Source organism: Symphodus melops, assembly GCF_947650265.1.
Source record: "Symphodus melops genome assembly, chromosome: 2".
In the NCBI taxonomy this organism is placed as follows: domain Eukaryota; kingdom Metazoa; phylum Chordata; class Actinopteri; order Labriformes; family Labridae; genus Symphodus; species Symphodus melops.
The window spans coordinates 26,373,296-26,392,888 of record NC_136692.1 but is presented as its reverse complement, the minus strand read 5'-3'; the positions used below and the strand labels follow the sequence as shown (position 1 = coordinate 26,392,888).

General features: G+C 41.1%; 2 protein-coding genes across 3 annotated transcripts in view; one reads left to right on the top strand and one right to left on the bottom strand.

Annotated features, from left to right (window-relative positions):
* tsc2 (TSC complex subunit 2) overlaps positions 1-19,593 on the bottom strand; it is a 137,896-nt gene that overhangs the window by 44,256 nt on the left and 74,047 nt on the right. The window lies entirely within an intron of this gene.
* pkd1a (polycystic kidney disease 1a) overlaps positions 1,777-19,593 on the top strand; it is a 64,738-nt gene continuing 46,921 nt past the window's right edge. Inside the window, exons 1-4 of the mRNA XM_079336840.1 lie at positions 1,777-2,275; positions 16,953-17,024; positions 17,150-17,218; positions 18,167-18,238. Coding sequence (XP_079192966.1) covers positions 2,001-2,275; positions 16,953-17,024; positions 17,150-17,218; positions 18,167-18,238 — 488 coding nt within the window. The 5' untranslated portion in view covers positions 1,777-2,000. The remainder of the gene's footprint in view (positions 2,276-16,952; positions 17,025-17,149; positions 17,219-18,166; positions 18,239-19,593) is intronic.

Genomic DNA, 19,593 nt, shown 5'->3' with positions numbered 1-19,593 from the left:
ATATAAAATATTTATTTTTTATTCTTGTTCATCTATCTAACTGTGTTTTAGCAGCATGTTGCCGGCGCAGTATTAGTACTTCCTGTGCTCAAAAACCTTGAATTATAATAATACATCTGTAACATTTAATGTAATGAATCAATTGTCTCTATCATGATCTAGGGTTGTTGGTGCATCCACGTGTGTGTGTTGTCTGTCTGCTCCTCCTGTGTCCCCTCCCCCAGGTTTAGATAGGCAGCAGGTGTGGTTCACAGGTGCAGCTCATCATCATCAGCTCATGGATATAAATCTGCTCTCCACATGCAGTCGGCGCCAGATTATTGTTCTACACTCCGTGGTATCGTACTTTGTACCAGGCCCTCTCTCGAAGATTTTCGGATTTCCTAGACGTTTTGTGATTTTTTTCGTGAACTTACCTTCCTCGTGGTTTCTCCCGACGTGAACTACCTGTCAAGACTCACCTGTACCTCCGTCAACCTGTCGACTACTGCCCATCGTACCTGGCTTCACTTCACGCGTGCTGGATTCGGGATTCACGTGGATTCTCACTACAGTTATTATTGTTTCACTGCTCACAGTTGAGCTGGGACTTTCGCACATTTATTTCACTCGTCGTGTCCATTAAAATTCTTATTGTTCATATTGACTATACTCTGTCTCTGAGTCGGTCCAAACCAAGTGTAGTTCGCAACAGTCTCTCCTCTCTTCTTTGGAGGTTTTGTCTTTGTTTGAATGAGATGAGACTTCTTTTCTCCCTTCCTGTAATGAAGGCGTTTGACATAAACCCATTTAGAGTCTGACTGTAATTATGTGTCATATAATTAAAGTGACAAGAATTGTCCAGAGTAAAGACCCTTGACTCATTTCCCTCTCTACTCTTCTCTGATCATTAAAACATGCAGTTGCATGAGAAGCTCTGCATACGTGAACTCTCCCTCTTCAGATAAACTGCACATCATTTCATCATGGTTCAAGGTAGGATGAAGATTGCCTGATGACAAAGTAATAAAGCCTCATTGTTAACAGCCTGAAACAAAGTCATATTTGTGCGTTTAAACTGTAGAAATTGAGTACGCTGTAGTTATTCGCTTCACTTTTAAATCTAACTTCTTCAATTATTCGGTGTAAAATGAACGGGACAGGCCCTCTTTCATTCATGCTTTTTTTTGACTCAAATATGAGCTCTGCTTTGAAACGCTGCCAAGGAGGATCAGAGAGTGCAGGAGTTATTGTGGGACTCATGTTTTCTTTTCACAGAGCACCAGATGAGCCAAGTCAAATACCGAGGACACACCTCTAACATGTGTGTTGTGTTCATGTTAGGTTTTTGTAACAAATATGACAGAGAGGACAGTCTGGTCATGGGTTTAAGAAAAGTGTGTATTTTCAGGTTTTATGTAGGGTCATGTAATGTTTGATCATGACTGTATTGATTGATTGATTGATAGATTTATAGATAGTATTGGACGTCTGAAATGTGTCTATCTGACAATTAGTCCTATTAATCAATAATCAATCAGAATCAATATAACATAAACCTGCAAATATTCTGTGTTACTGTCATAATCATGCAGATGTATGTATTGCTACTAAATACATTTGCTATGTGATGCATCCCTGCAACCTATATCAAGAATAACTAAACGATTGGTCACAAGAAAAAGACTGAGAGGAAATACAGCTGTGCACCTAGCGGCGGCTCATGGAAATGTATTAAGAGAAAGGAGGAGGAGAGAGGAAGTTGTCCAAAACTTTTTTTCCCCCTTCAAAGCCCTCTGGAGAGGCTCCGTTAGATTTTCAGAGGAAGGAGATCCGAGCAGTAGAAAGAAAAAGGAAAACGTAAAGAGAGAAAACTGTTTAAAAAAGTGATTCCCTGCTTGTGTTTACGTGTCCTCACATGAGAGCGGAGGAAAGGGACGCGTGTGGTAGTCTCTGTTTACTTTGTTCCTTCCAGACTGAGAGGACTTACACCATCAGGGGCGATGAGATGTGAGTGAGCTATGCCTTGTGGAAATGGACAGACTTTATCCAAGCTAAAACATGGCGTCTGCGTCCCGAGGTTCAGCTTCTTTCCCAGTCTGCTTTTGGCGCTGTGCTGCCTGGAGGTCTGGTGCTCCGGGACGCAGGGGGACGGTGGCGCGAGCTGCAGCCCCTGTCCCGTTAACTGCAGCTGCGCACTCGCGAGGCCCCTGCAGTCCTGCGTCGTCAACTGCTCCAACATAGGGCTGGAGAGGGCCCCAGCTGCGGCCGACATCCCGGAGGCCACCAACGTGTTGTAAGTACAGAGCCCCAACAGAGTGCGGGGGAAGATAGTGATCCTACCATCTCGAGTTGAGCGCTTTTAATGGAAAATGTTTCAACCTGCTCTCATGATACTAAAACTAACTCTAAAGAGATGAATGTGTTCAGCAAGTATGGTTTCTGTGCGTGAAAGGAATTGATTGAACTGCACATCTGCTGTTGTTTGCAGCCAAAAAACTTTGTTTACAGTGTTTTTATTTCCACTCCATCACTCACGTGCCAAAGAAAATGCTTGTCTACTCCAAGCTCTGCTTTAGTTGTTGTTGTTGTTGTTGTTGTTGTTGTTGTCGTCATGCATGGAGCAGAAAAGAAATTAGTTGTTTCATTGGAAGTTTGAAGCAGCTGCTAATTGGCAATTATTACTATTGATCATTGGTGTTCTTCTCAATCAAGCAACTCGCAGCACACTTTTAGACTTTTTTCTAGGTCCAACTGCTTACTTTTTTTTTTATTATTCCCTTACACCATACATTGTTCATCTCTGCTCTGTACAATTTTGATCAAACTGAATATGCCACTTTTAGGTATAGGCCTATTTTACAATTTTGTCAGACAAGATGAAATTATGAATTGCTTAAATAAGTTTCAATCTCATAGAGCACTATGAGAATTTCAGCAGCTGGATTTTTGTGGACTTAAAAAACCTTCACTCAACCTGCACTCTGTTCTGGTGGCTGTTTTAAGACAGAACTTTTTATCTATGGTTTTAAAGAGAAGAAAAAGAAAGGATATAAATGGATTTGTGGAAGGATGATAAAACAAGAAAATAATTAAGAACACGTCCTATACTTTGTGCTGCAAAGGCTTCAGTCGCAGGCCAGACTGCTTGTGGCCCTCTGTGGCTGTGTGTATGGTTGTGTGTGCATGTGTGTCTCAGTTGGGTATTTGAAATGCAGTTGGGCACCAGAGAAGTGGAGCTGGTGTTGGTGCGCGGATCACTCTGCAGCCTCTGGTGCTGCTGCAACGAGAACATTCTGTTCTGTGCCGACGAAAGACACATGTTAGCAATTATTCATTTCCTCTCATATTGCCTTCTTTTATTTAACTTAAAGATATACTTCATATACCCGCCTTATCATAAATACAGATTTTTGGTAACTCTCTCAAAGTGGAGACGTAGCTGGAGACGTAGCTGGAGACGTAGCTGGAGTCTACAAATTTAACGAGATTATAGAAGCAATTGGGCTGTGTTTTTTAGCTGTACATTTTTCAGACAGTGTGCAAATGTCCTTATATTTCTATATCAAAACCTTCCATCTAATCTCCACATGCAGGTTTTATTTAACATGACTTGATACTGAGTGACGGTATTTGCATTAGAGAGGAAGAGTTCCCTGTCAGGTGCCATTTTAATTGGAAACCGACCCGGCTGCACGATCTGTCTCTAATCACGTCAGGCTCGATTGGAGTGCTAATTTCCTCTACGTAGAAATCCTTCTTTCCTCCTCCACCAACAGGAGTGGTGTGTGGAGGTGTTCAAATGTGAACGTTAACATCCTTCCTTTCTTATCTGGCCTCCTCTCTGCTAGTCCCCCCTAAGAGCAGAAGCCTGAGATTAAAACCAGATTTTATATTTCAATCAACTCTGATTTCATGGTTGTCAGTCGCAGGCAGAGTGATTCAGCCAAGACCTATGGAGGATGTTCTTTTTAACAAGCTGAAGGGCAGAGCTCGGCCTGTATTACCTATCCACTCATTAAAGGGACACTTCAATACTTGAATCTGTATTGACCTTGGGTCATTTAGAAATGTGGATTAATTTTTGGTGCCTTCTTGACTTAAAAAAGGCAGAAAGTGTCTTTTTGGCTCATGTGGATAAAAGACGTGTGTGTGTGTGTGTGTGTCCATGTAAAACTAAATGGCTATATATTTTTGTGTGGGAGGGTGTTTTTATAAACATTTTGAGAAATGTTTACAGGTATTGAGAGCTAATCGAGCGATTTCCTGTTTGTCTTTTGTGTCGGACTCTTTGGTAACCGTGTTTCCGAGTTGTAAGATGCACATGAAACACCTGCTCAAGTCAGGACAACACATCTGAATCTCTGAAAAGAATTACTGTAGATGCCTGACTTACCGACTTGACGTCAGAATCGTCATCAAAAGGAGGGCAAAACATGTTTTGTTAATGTTGACGTTCTTTATATTCAAGCACGTATTGCACAGCAACATTTTTCTGAAATATAACTTTTGACAGTAACATTTTATTGAACTTTGTTGTAGCATCCACTTTGTCGTGGTGTTATTACAACACTGAAGTCGAAGGTCGTCAACACACCGAAGTCGGAAGAACGACTTCCCAACTCGGAAACTTGGACCACCCGAGCAGCACCTGAACGCAGCATTGTTTACAAATGTTTACTAAAACACATGCACACGTTTCCTCAACTGATTCAGATTTCTTCCAGAAGGGATTCGCATCTTGGCAGAAAACGGACGCTATGTCAATGTAACTTCACTGACACCAACCGTCTCCCCTGGCTTGAGCCGGCCCGGGCTCCTTGTCTTCGCAGGGCTGAGCTGCCTGCCAGCAGCAGTCACTATTGCCGCTACATTGAGGCTCATAGAGATAGCCACAAACATCAGATGTAAGCACAAGACCATCAAAAGAGCCTTGGATGACACAACATGATGATATCTACATCATCAGACAAGAAATAAGGAGCTTTCCCGTCTCAGGGTAAAATAAGGGCGGGATGAACGACTGTTAAAAAATACTACCTGGTTTCTCACGATGAAAAGCTTGATGTAAATGGGGGAAGAATCCCTTTAGGTGTGTTTTATTTAAGAAAGGTCAGGAACTTGTAGGGATTCAGAAAATCATCTTTCTGGTTCTCATTAGCAATTTTCACAACTGCAGAGTGCAGCTGCAGGGAACTATTCCTGTTACCCACCGGACCATCTGTTCCAACCCACACACATAATCAAAATGTCTCAGCACCTCATACAGTTTATGCAACTCTTAAGTCACTTCTGGGAAAAGCTCATGGATTTTAAGCCCGGCTTCTTTATTTAGTATGCAGATCGCTGTGACGCAGATCATCATTTGGAGTCAAACCTGAGAAAGGATACAGAGAGAGTGAAAGACCATTTCAGTCAACATCTGTCTGAAAGTAGACTTCACGGTTTGAAAGTAAAGTGTCACTTCACTCACAGTAAATGATGAGAAGTTTCATTGATTCTGAAACAAATATTCCTAGTTCGTAGAACTGTCCAGCTGTCATTTTCAGGTAAAAGTCCCTGTTTGACCATGTTCGAGTTGAAGCAGGCCGATGTCAGAAGCTGAAGAGTTTCACTTTCTAAATCTCAGTGAGCGACCGGACTGTACGTCTGTGTCTGTAGGCAAACGGTGACAGCACCAACACCACCAGTGTCACAGTAGGAGACATTTCGCAGGAGGCCGTCAATGATTTTTGGAGACATAAACATCAGATATTATCTAGAAGGGTCTAAAGTATGCATTGGGTGGATATATAAATCATGTCATTGTGGAAAAGGTCGATTTTAAAAGCTTCAGTTTCAAGCTAAACTTGATAAACCGCATCTCGTTGCATCACCATCTCAGACAACAAGATCGAGGATCAGCATTGTCTGTGCACTGAAGGATAAGAAATCTAATTTACATTTAATTAATTAATTAAACAACATTAATTAACACGAAATCAGCACAAACTTTTTGAACACGCTGACCCCTGTACCACTGTAGGTGAATAAGTGTTGCATCAAATACAATGTTGACTGACCTTGGAACACATGTATACATCCTTGTTCATTTTAATCACGCTGAGTTGATGTTGATGACCTCTCAGGATACCTTGTGTCAGAGTTGCACGTACACCATGAACTCCGTTTGAACATATTTGAACTTAAAATCACTGAAAAAAAACAAACAAACAAACAAGGACTTTCTGCAATGTATGGGGATGGTTATACACACTGTCATTGGCTCATTGGGTTTGAGGGCGGGGCTTAGCCATAGGTCAATTAGGGTGGGTTGCACAACCATCAAAAATACTATCAGGTTTCTAATGATACAAAGCTTAATGCAAATGAGTGAAGTATCCCTTTAACCACAGCAAAAAAAGAAAAATCTGAAAGTTAAAAACAAAACAGCCAAAGAAGACAGTTCAAAAGATAAATGTTTGCTGTCACAAGGTGAATATTACTTTTGACTTGTCCATTGAGCTGCCTGTTTTTGTTTTCAAAGTGAAATGAGACATAAGTTGCTGTCTTTGCAGTGGTGTAGCTCTGATGAGCCCAAATATGACACAGTAGCATACGATCAATGCAACAACACAAAAAAGTAAAAGCATTTATTTCAAGTGTTACCTGTGATGTGAAATATGTTGAATCAAAAGCAGCAGCTATGATGTGTGTTTGACGTTTAAAGCTTCAGTTTGTGACGATTTTGGCGCTCCCTTTGAACTAAGTGTTGAATCTTGTCGCTTAGCGCATGTATGCAGCGCTTTCTCACAAAAAAGACTTCATCCTGTTTTCTTTTAAAATGCGAAATGTTTTGCCAATGTGAACAAATGGCTTTTTTCTTTCGCGTGTTGTAAATCGCCTAACCTTTGGCAGAGGTTACAGACATTAAAAATGACAATATGCAATTTATGAAATTGTTCGAGGAATTCTTTTAGCCCATAGCGTTGCATGCCGTCTCAGTTTGGGAATAAGTACACCCTGCACCTGAACTAAAAAACACCACCATCGTGTCTCACACACAGGGGTCCTATCTGCTCTGCTCCCGAGAAATTGGAGGTGTTACCATAGCAGCAAGATGCATACAAACAGACGAGTGCAGGCGTGGTGGTGTGTCTTTTTTTCAAGGAGCAGTTTTGGCTTTGCACCGGGTCATGAGGATTCACATCTGTCAGACTCAAGACTCAATCTTAGATTCTTCCTCTCCCACTTCTCTTATCATTTCTTTCTGTGCTCCTCTCGTCCTCCAGAGGTAGAGAGATACAAGCACCTATACTGCCCGACACTCACTGACTTTAATGAAGTGGGAAAGGAAAGATTGAATGTTCCGACCGTTTGGAGGGGAGCGTTTGTTGTGTTACCATAGCAATTGTAACTTATGACATCACTGACAGAAGCACAGACATTCCACGCCGTCGTAAATAAGAGAAAGAGGAAAAAAAAGAAAAAAAGACGAAGAAGAGACAGCTCCCATGTTCTCTTCCTGTGTGTGAGGGCTTTTGTGAGTGTGTGTGTGTGTGTGTGTGTGTGTTACCAGCTGGTAACTAAACAGTTTTGGTTCATTATTAACTCACTGAAGTCGTGTTGTTAGAGTTGGTTAAGCAGAGGTTGAAGAAGGATAGCATTTTGCATGACCGCCTGTTTGCAGGCTTGTGTGTGTTTCTCTAGCCTGTTTCATACTTGAAAACATTCTAGAAAATTTCTGGACAGGCTGCTGCTCCTGCATCATTCCTTATCTGCCTGTTCACACATCATGTACACCTCTCAACGGAGGTGTACAACACAACACGCATGTGTGTGTGTGTGTGTGTGTGTGGGGTGGGGGTGGGGGGGCAACCTAAAAAGGACACAGCAGAAATAATGGACAAGGCGACAGAGACATAATATGACAGTTTTTTTGCCTTCTTGTCAGTCGTATGTGTACCATATCAAATGTGTACCATATCTGCAAACAGAATTCTAGACACTACATATTTGTCGTCATGATTGCGTCCCAGCAGTTGTGTGGACGTGATGGGAGCAGAAAAGAGATTTCTAGAGATGGTTAGAGTATCTTTTCAAACAGTCCCCTGTGGTCTAAGTGAAACATCTGTACTAATATGAATCAAGCACCAGAGTAGAAACCAGCTCTCTCAGAACACTCTGTTTTGGTGTGTGTCTCTTTAATAACCCCCCCTCCCCACACACACACACACACACACACACACACACCCTTGTAATCTTGCAAAGACTCTCTTTTATAATGATTGTAGACACAGCTTCCCCGAGTTGTTGGAGTTGGACAATGTATGTGCAATGTAAAGCTTCAAGTTAATAAAAGTGAGCTCACACTATCTTGCTAACACAACAATGCATGCCACAGGTGATTGCAGCTCGAGCAAAGGACAACCTAGTCAATATTAATAACAAACATTGTGTGTGGCTTCTAATCAATGTCACCAAGCAACTCCTGCATTGTGAATCAAATTCTTTGAGTATCACTTGAAGGTGAAGAGGCATTGTGTAGATAGAAGTGCACATCATGATTTATAGAGAGGGACTGTGTGTGACCTACATGTAGAGTAGAAACTATCTGTCACTCATAAAGGGCCATCAAATAACTGAAGCAATAATAACATGCAGCTGGTTGCAGCTTTAAGTGTCTCTCGACAGTAGACACAGTAGACAGGAGCTTAGAGAAACATGGCTTTAGATCAGTAGCATGTAGAGCAAAGAAGACGTGACGCTGAAACAACAAATGCAAAACTATCTAAACCCTCATAATACGTGAGATCTCTTCATAAAAGTAAGTTAGTATGGCAGCTTTGGATTATGTATGCAGCTGTGCTCAGTGCAGCAAATGCATGTCTCCTGAACTCAAAGCATTATGGTGATGACATGGTAATATACCCAGGTTTTCCTACATTACAGAAGCATTTATTGGCAAGGAAAGTTAACTGCAGGACACTCATAAGCCAAACACAAACATGTACGCTTGCAATCCTAAAGCCTGTCCTGGTAACAGTCGGACTGTCCCTCAGGCTCAAGGGGAAGGGTGACCACAATGTTTTAGTGCATGGGCTCAGAGCCTTCCTGTCATCTCATCATTCGAAAAAACATCCTAAAGCCCATCTCTTTTCTTTGGCTTTTGAGAACACTTCGATTGAATTTAAAATGTGGGTTTACACCTGATGAGATATGTTATTCATTGATGTCTTCTTTACATTTGTCTACTTTTAGCATTGAGTTCTTGTCTTTTACACTATTTAATTTGCCCATGTTCATGAAGCACTTTGGTCTCCAACATTGTTTATTTTATGCTAAAGAAATACATTTGACTTGACTGGACTAAATTTAAGAAGCATGCTTGATTTCTACTTTAGAGTTTGATGTTTGCGATGGGTTTTTGAAGTGAATACAAAAGAAGAATACAGAAGAAATTGTTTGAAAGGAGGCACAAATTTGAAGCGACTACATTGAATACACTCCAGACATTTCTTCCACTTGTCACTTTTCTTAAGTCGACAGATTGAACAGATCAGATCAAATGATAAACAACTTACATGTCTGGGTCTCTTAAAAAACTGTAGACAAAATAAGTTTGTGCCTTTCTGACGTGTCATCATCTCAGGAGTGCAATTATTCTGTACTTCATGAATGAGAAACATACTTTTCTATAATGTTAGAAAGCAGACGATGCTTAATTATCATGAGTAAGCTTTCACTAAAAAAAAGACAGCTTGTCATTAAAATAATAGGATAATAAAAGGAGGATTTCTAGTATGACGTTCATGGCAAATATGATCATTGTCGATTCTAAAATCTGTGCATGACACGACTTCTCAAGGCTGCTGCAAATGACCAACTCATTTGTTCCCCTTTAACAGGGTTGCCTACACGGTGAAAACCAACGAATCCATTGTTCACTACAGAGCAAACATTTGACATGTGCTTTAGCTTTAATGCAACACATGTTGCCTTCCTCTTGTTAAGCTAACCACATGCAGTGATATTGTTGTTCATTGTCTCAGGCTCTCCAGAGACGGAGAGAGATCTCAAAGGATCTGTCCGTCTTGGGCTGGACGAACATTTAACATTCAAATGTAATGCAAGCTGGCATGTTTCGTTTTCAGTCAGTGTCATTGTATAATCCAGAATTAGTGTTTTTTATTTACATTTCAAGTAAGGAATGCAAAATGTATGTCCTGATCACAAGTGAATTTCCATGCAGTCGATTGCGCTGTTGCTTTTGAAACATGTTGCTACAGTTAATAAAAAAAAATGCAACTTAGATAATTATAAAAACAAAAACAAAAAAAGAATGCATTCTCGTCTTTGAAGTCATCAATGAATCTGAGGGGGTCAAGAAAGAGGAGTACGAGTATCATTTTATTTCATGTCAGTGAACGCAGAAAGCAGACAGCACCATCAACAGAGTCTATTTAAGAAGCAGAAGATCACGGAGCTAATGATCTAGAGGCGCAAGCTTCAGGGTTCAATGTTTCTCTTCTCTTGTTGTTTCACTTGTTGCTTATAGAAAGCTTCTTACGAACACGATCTGAATTATACAGCAGTGTTGCAGACACAGCCTAATTGCCTGGAGCCACATGCATAAAAACATGTTGAATCAAAGCAAGAAATAGAATCGCTGTCACTTTCACACAGTGTTGCTCAACCAATGTAATGTGGTTTGAAGTGTGGCTAACATTAGCATTGCTAGCACAACCAGCCCTCTGTTCTCTTAGCAGGCGGCTAGCTCCAATGTTGAAAAATGAAGAAGAGCAACATACCGTAGTTTTATCTATTTTATGATTGAAGCTGCAGGAGCACCAGAAGTCACATACACACTGACTCAAGTTTAGGTTGAGACAGTATCTCCAGCATGGCAACCTTGATCGATAGGACAATAAAGTGCCCTTACAGTCTATGGTTAACATCCAAATAAATGTGCTGAACTCTGTGACGCATTGCTCCAACGGATATGCCTGTAATCTGACATGGAAACACAGCCAAACAACACTGCTCCTACGAGAAACTCAACGTTCAGGTGATTGTTTACATCCTGGATGTTTACTGGAAGATAAAGATGGCACCACATTCTCAAGTGTGTCAGGTGCAACATTCATGAAAATATAAGCAAAGTTAAGCTGACGGCAACTAAACGGATTCAGAGTGACTTCCTTTAGATTCTCTTTAATTTTTGATAATGTAGCGCACGATACTATGGCAACAACTATCTGTTCAAACAGAAGGCTTTAATTGTAGTCATTATATGTGACAAATGAAATCAATGCTTTCATCTCTCTTACGTCAAATTAGCATATTTATGTGACATTTAACAAATGCAGTGGTGAGACTAGCGCTGTTTAACATTATCATGTTTCAGATGGTCACACATCCATCCTGCCAAAGACCTCATGCAAATTGGTGCTGTCGTTAACATTTTTATTTTTAGATGTTCAAAAGACCAGAGAGAAGGTGAACGGACGCTGCAAGCTCACAGAAACTTAGCATACTGCATACAGTATCACACACATCCCGGTGAACACGAGGAGTGGATGATGACTCAAATAAAACTTTATTCTTTAATGCTGCGTTAATCGATTTGAATGAAATTGAACATTTGAGTCCATTCAAAGCTGTTTACGAGATGATATTCAAAGGCAAACCGCTTTTTAGCTCATGTGTGTTGAGTAGTGTACTGTCCTCATGATTTAAGTTAGCGGTCTGTGTTTTGCATTTTACATCATTTTATTTATGAGTTCATGTCCTTTTCACTGGTCGTTTGCTTTATATCCAGACACTTTATGACCTCTGTCTCAGTATGTTGGCTGATATTTCCATTTTGATGGCTGTTACATTTCTTCACACGACAGTATTTATTAAGGAGACGCTTTGGCTCCATTTCAACATAATGGCAAAATCACAGTATTGTGCAAAAGATGCATTCACATGATGACTGAATAAATAAACAGGAGGACAGTAAACACATAGGAACAGATACCCAGATTTTTCTTAACCCTGTCTGTCATTGCCGTTCATATTTTAAGTGTTCAAATTGGTGGGGAAGAAAAGCACAAAAGCTCAGTTTCATCCCGTCATATTTGTTTTAATTACTGTAAATGTTAAACATCTTTTTCAGAGATTTTGTGCAAAATGGAGAAATGATGCAAGCTGCATGCTGAGACCTTTTCAAAACTTCAAGATCTCCTGTGTCTCTCACGGTTCACTTTAGCAGATAAAGAATGAGCATCAGTGAGCGTCAGAGAGTGAGACAGGATTGTTGTTTTCCCTGCATGCATCGACATCATGTAGAAGTATATATGTGAGCCTTGTGTGTGTAAGTGTGTGTGTGTGTGTGTCTGTGTCCATCTTTGAGTGTGTTTAAACTGCTGCACACATCTTCCCTTCAATTGCCAGCTGGACACCAGACAACCCAGGCAGCAGCAGCTGGAAAAATGGACAGAATGTTCTACAAAGGCGTGCAGAGGAGAGTGTTTGTGACCAAGCCAGCCAGACCGAGAAGCAAAATGTTCGACTTCTTAAAGCAAACCTCTTCAATCAACACCCTTCTCTCCCTCGCTCCCTGTACCATTCCCCTCATTTCATGCTTGCTGTCTTCATCCAGAAAGGAATTTACACCGTTACTCCCACCCCTATTTTTGTCCCAAGCAAGAGTCGCCAGCTCTGATAGAAGCAGTGTGGAGGAGACTGGCCGAGCTTCGACAGACACCCACAGTAGAGCGATTGTTCTCCAGACTTTGGCTTGTGTCGCTCGTCGCTATTAATGTTCATACCTGCCTTCTCCTCCTCGAACTCCTTCGTCTTTAACGCCCTGCTGTACTTTTGTCCTACTTAGAGACTTATATGGGCCTTCGAATATAAACAAAGCAGCAGAGTTTGAGAAGGAAAAAAGCGAGAAGTGACTGGGGGAGGGAGGGAGCGGTGTAGGAATTGGTCAGGGGATGAAAGCGACCACAGAGCGGTCTGTGTTTAGTGGGTTAGTGGAGCGCTGGGCTTCACTTACAGGGAGTGGGACCACTTTGCCACCACGATGCTGTAGATATCGATGTGTCCCAAGATCTGACCTCGATCATAGTTTTCATTATAAAACAAAAGAACTTATTGTAAAGTAAATCCACCAGATATCAATCTTCTTAAGTGGCTTGATTTTAGGTTTTTTTGTTTCCTCAAACTCCATCTCTCCAGATGTATTTTTTCCTCTACAGAGCCTTTGCCCACTCCCCCTCTGCCCGAGCACAGAGTAGTCAATGAGGATTGTGTGTGTGTGTGTGTGTGTGTGTGTGTGTGTGTGTGTGTGTGTGTGTGTGTGTGTGTGTTCTTATCCTCTGGCTCAGAATAAGTGGCACCAGACAGGCCTTATAAGGAGTGGTTAGATCATTGGCCACACCGTTAGTAAAACAGAACCATATGTGTGCAGCGTGTGTGTGTGTAGTAGTGTTTGTGAACAGACCTATGCCCAAAGTGTGCTGTACTGTGTGTGTGTGCGTGTGCGTGTGTGTGTGTGTGTGCGTGTGTGCGTGCGTGTGTGTGACTAAATCAAACCATGTGTGTCCAGAGGTAGCTGAGAGAACAGGAGCCTGTTGCTAATAGACATGGTGAAGGTCACATTATATGGTAATGTTAAACACACGCACACACACTCACACTTCCTCACCTCATATCTATGTTGTCCATGAGGTAGTGTGTGAATCTACACACACACACACACACACACAAACTTTTTATTATGGATGCTGAGAGTGTTATATGAGGAGAGGTGTCAGCCTGATATGCCAATAACCAGCTTGTGGGCGGAGCTTCTTCATGCTGTCCAGTTTCATCTGCTGATGGTTTTAGCAGAGGAGGACTCTCTCTCTCTCTCTCTCTCTCTCTCTCTCTCTCTCTCTCTTTCTTTCGGTCTCCATCTTTCTTACACAGCTCGTCTGGAATGTACAGATGTTTCCTTTTGGGAATGGGCGTCCTGCTCTGTTCACACACACACACACACACACACACACACACACACACACACACACAGTAAGAAAGAATGAAAGAAAGAAAGAAAGAAAAAGGGGAGCACGTTCGCACACACTCACATACACGTTTTTCTGTCTTAGCGTCACAGTGAATTTAGCATCTTTTGATGAAACTCCAGGCCAGCGGTATCCTGTCTCCTCTCTCTGCGATATTCGCTCTCACAAGTCTCCTCACTCCTTGTTTTTCTTTTTCTCTCTTCTGTTCTCACGTGCAGCGGAGGCTTTGCTGTGAAGGCAAACGAGGGAGATCGAAGCCTCAGAGCCCGAGTCTTTCCTCCTTCCTCTTCCTTGTCTTGACTCACCTTCAAGTTACCTCATGACTTGTGTGTCAGTGTCTCTGAATGACTCCAGCCTATCACTTCATAAACAATAACATGTTGTGCTGGGTGTATATGTTGTACAGCTTCTGTGTGGTTCAACCTGTGTGCCCAGTAGGACCATTTAGTAAGGTTTGCCAAAACTTTTGATACTTTATAGTTTCTGTTGCTGCATCAGGATTTAAAATGATACATTCTCAGAGAGAGAGAGAGAGAGAGAGAGAGAGAGAGAGAGAGAGAAGCTGGAGTTTTAAAATCCCAATTCGGCAAATGATGATGTTTCTCAAATCCTTTTGTCGTCTCATAAAGATCCTAAAGTTACACGGATGTCTACAAACAGACAGAGAGCAGAGGAGGCAACAATTGAGTTGATTACACATCACTGTGCCCATGAGTGTGAAGGTGCTCCGCTGGCTTATCTGTCTTGTTGCGTTTGGTCATCTATTACTTTTGAATTGAACTCTACACACTTGTAAATGAGGGCTTGCTATCAGTGATTTCTCAAGAATAAATTAAGGTTGAATGAATGAAAATATACGAAGCCATCTTCTTTTAAGTATTAAAAATAAATATATTATTTCTTTAACATTTCTATAATATTAATAATAAAATGTCTATAATACAGCATAATAGTACATTCCTTTATAGATTTATTTTTACCTGTAGGGTTTAAAATTCTAATATCGTGATTTGTGAAAACCCGACATTATGAGCCTAATAAGTCCAGTTCTGTCTGTGTAACTAAAGTATTAATAAACATGCAGCAGGTAACTTTAGCATCAATAATATATAGTTAACAAATTACATAACCATGTTGATCGGGTTTAACTGTCAAATATTAATATCAATATAGGTTAAAACAGGCTTCATAATAACTGCTGAGCAGTGACAAGTTCATTTAAAAAACAAAGTCAAGCACAGGTCACACCTACCCACTAACACACTGATAGCATACACATTCATAGGCTGCTGAAGAAGCAGCAACTTGGAGTGTCTTGCTCAAGTTCACGTTAGACATGTGGCTGCAGGAGATGGGAATTGAACCTTCATCCTTCCTGTTGAGAGACAGCAGACTCTACCAACTGAGCCACAGCCGCTCCTAAACCCTGAACCGTCTTAAAGGCAGATTAGGTCGTTTTCTGCAGATACACTTTTTAAGATTTTGGTTGAAATTGTTTTGAGGTCCTGACAGTAATAAATAATGATAATAATTGATGTGCTCTGAAAAAGAAAAGAAAAAATCTGTCATCTGTAGCAGTTGTAAACTTGTAAAAACATCGACCAATGTCTGCACTTGGTTCCATTTTAATGAACCAATCAGGCCTCCCTGTCTCCCTGCTCGTTCTTTACTCCATGCATGACGAGCCCACACTCAAAGCATGAGCTTCTGGACCAACGGCGCTAGTGCATGCAAGTGAGGGGCGTGGCTTTTTAGGGAGCACAGAGGGGCGGGTGCAGAGGGAGCATGAAGAGAATGCTACTTTCAAAATCATGCTAGTTTTTTTTTAAATTACCATCCCTGCCTTAACAGTCAATCTGAATGACTGTACATGCACCACTCTTTAAACCCTGCCGTATTTTCACTGACACTCTGTACATTGATTTAGCAGTAAATTTACTTAACATAATGAGGATTTTCCTCATGCAGTCCATATTGTGCGGGATGACAGAACACCAAATAGATCACAGAACTGTATGCCATTGCACCATGAAAGGTTAAAAAGCTTATACGATAAACATGGTCTTGTTTTTTAAAACACTTTGGTTGGTTAGAACTGAAAATTCAAATCAACGTCATCAACCTTAAAAAAAATGTCAAAGCTCCTGAAACGTTTCAGATACATGCTGTTTTATCCAACAATGGTTGCATTGTTGTGAAAAATTATTACCTTTAAAATCTTTTATTCTTCTAACATTTTTTTTTCAAGAAAATCTTTATTGTACTATAACTTTCAACACACATACAGACAATACAAACAACCGACATTTCTCATCTCTGTCTCAGACACCTGGCACACCCCATACATACATTATAGACAAAATAGTGATGTCTGTAATTATAAAATATGGCACGAAGAACGCCTGTGCAGGACGTTGTGCGTAATAATCACAGCTCCCCCTGTTCCTCTTACATTGAAATAATAACAGTTATTTTATTTAACATTAAAAGCAATGTCTTTTAAGCAAGACTAGAAAATAAATGTAGGTAAAGTAAAGGGCATCAATTAAAGAAACTGGAATACGTTTAAAAAAATAAATAAATAAATGCCCTTTGACCCGAAAACATCCCTTTTTCTGTTTTCTGGGCTTTACTTTGTTCTTAGATTTATGTATCGCATTGTGTCCTTGGCACGTTATTAAGTGTGTCTGGTTTTGATTTGTCCTCACTTCACGTGTTTGTAAGAGCTGAAGATTTTACTTTCTTTTCTTTGCTGTCATTACAGTTCAGTTGCAAGCACATCTGATTTGAAAAAATCTCTTGTAACTTCTGATGGTACAGTGTGTGTGTGTGTGCGTGTGTGTGTGTGTGTGTGCGTGTGTGTGCGTGCGTGTGTGTGTGTAATCATTTTGCCCTCACATGCATTTTAAATTGGGACATGTTGGTTTGTCCCCGCAGAGATCTTTCCAAGAACCACATCTCCTCCCTTGATACCAGCCTGCTCGACCGTCTCACTGGACTCCGAGAGCTGTGAGTACACACAGCATTACGTGTCTGTGTGTTCATATATCAGCTACAGAACACCTTAACTATCCACATCCATAAGTAATGACTTATCTTACTATACAGCTGTATATTTTTCCATTTTCTTTCAGGTATCTTCAAGGGAACAGGATCAACGTTCTCCCCAGAGGTGTGTTCTGCTGCGGACCCATCTCCATCCTGTGAGTACAAAGTCGAGATGAGATGATGAGATGAGAAAACCCCAAGGTCGGAAAGAAAGGCAGGGTTTAGTCTGGATATAAGTAGCCAGAAATCCCTGGAGTATGCTAACTGAAACAGGGGGGAGAAAAAACATATATAGTATGCTACACACAGACGTGAATACACACACACCAATCAGAACACGATTAAGTTCAATTACAGCCTACTGCTTCAGGCTCCCACTACTTCCCTCTACCCCACTCTCCATCTGTCTCCCCCTCCCTCCACCCATTACCTTATTTCTTCCACCCATTGAGTACACGTTTAAGCACATGTTTGTGTGTTAGTGTGTGTGTGTGTGTGTGTGTGTGTGTGTGTGTGTGTGTGTGTGTGTGTGTGTGTGTGTGATGAGAGAGGACTCTGGTGGTTTCCATCAGTTCCTTCCAAAACCACCACACAACGGCTCCATTATGTAGCTGAATGGATGGTGGAGAGAGGGAGGGAGAAGGAGGCTATGAGAGGAGAAGGAAAAGCGGAGTGAAGAAAAAGGAAGAGAGAGAGAAGCATGGAAACAAAGCAGATGAGTGGAAAAAAAGTGGAGCGAGAAAACATAAAAAGTCGAAATGCTCGTTGTTACTCAGCGTTTCGGCGAACTGGGACTTGGTTATTTTGGGTTTCATTGCTCCATTATGTGAGTCAGTTTGGTCTAAAAGGACGCAAGAATCGTCTTTCCTGTGACACATTGTTTTTTTTTGCTTGACTGAATTAATTTACAATTTGATATTAATGTAGGAGAAGAACTTTTTCATCTGTGACTCATTGTTTTGCTTCGACTTTCACGTTACTCTGTGCCAATTTGAGAAATTGACAGTTATTCCCACAAATCAATGCAGGCACTGAGTGAAGGAGGAGAGACTGGCTCGTGTTTGATGTCAACACTGAATTGTCTTGTTTTTTTTCCCCGTCAGTGACTTGAGCAACAACCTGATCAGCACTATAGAGGAAAGAACATGTGACAACGTGTGCAATTTAACTCAAATGTAAGTACACAGTTCAGTGCTGAGCTCTGTGTCTATTTATGTCTTATCTCTCCAACAAACACAAACATATGAATAGCAACTCAGACCTCCAGCTACTGAAGCATATGCACTGGCGAACGCACACATCTGATCACACATGCTTAAATAGGCAGCAAGTTTCTAGTTACCTCGCCTACACACAAGATGAAGCTGAATCTCTATTTCAGACCGGAGTGGGAGGTAGTAAGTGGTAATTATTCCTCAGCAGCTCCCAAAAGTGATCCTCCTGTGCAGAGTCTGTAATCCAGCACAGTTAAACAGACTTGTAAGTGACAAGCAGACATGGTATTATTCCTTCTAATCTATGGAAGCTCATTACGGCCTCCAAATCTAAAAAGAATATATAAATAAGAGAGAGTTCCCATTTTAAAGTCAGAATATTTAATTGAGCATGAGACTTGTGAATGTCTGACTTTAAACTTAGCTCTCTGACTTTAAAGCTAAGTGTTGTGACCTTTAAGTCAGAAGTCAGGATTACACAAAAAAACCTTATTCTAACAACTGTGGCATTCTGTCTTAAGGTGGGTTTCACAATAAGGACCCGAGGATCCGAGTCAGCATTATTTGAACACAAACGTACCACCCTGTACTGTAGTACAGTGTTCTGGGGCATGACACATAATGTGTACTCGAGTACAGTCTGCCGGGAATATGAACACAACCGTGCTTTAACAAGGAAGTGGAGCGCTATGTGACATAATTATCCGGCCAGTTTTGTACTCAGATAAATGTAGCAAGAGAGTCTCTGCGACTTTGCATACTGCCACCTGCTGTTGATAGTGTACATACACAATTGTACTCAGGCAAGGTGTTAATAATGTGAGTGCCGACCAGCGGGAGAGAGGAGGGGGGAGGAATCATGCTCAGGTACGCTACGACACATGTGTGCCTAATGTTAAAAAAATCCCTGAAACACCGAGAGCCTGACTCACAGCTATTTTACCCTCTAAAGCTGAGCACACAAACCAATTCACAAAGCACACACAAAGGGTTAAATGCTCCTCTGAACGTACAGCTGAGCAAACGGCGTCTCTGTGCTTTGTTTATTGAGCAAATGACCATCGGGAAAAAACTGAAATTGACAAAGTCACAAGCATCAAGACTGTGGAGAATAGGTGATTAATGCATCACAGTGGGGATGCCCAAACATTACAGTGATCAAGGTCAACAACTCTCCTCTGTTTGACTGGAAATAAATGATCTGAAATCAACTTTTACATGACTATAGTTATAAGAAACAATCAGGGGTTAAATCAGTCCAGTGCTGTCACATCATCCACGTGTGTGTTGACAGCCATGACCCACGAGATGAGAGC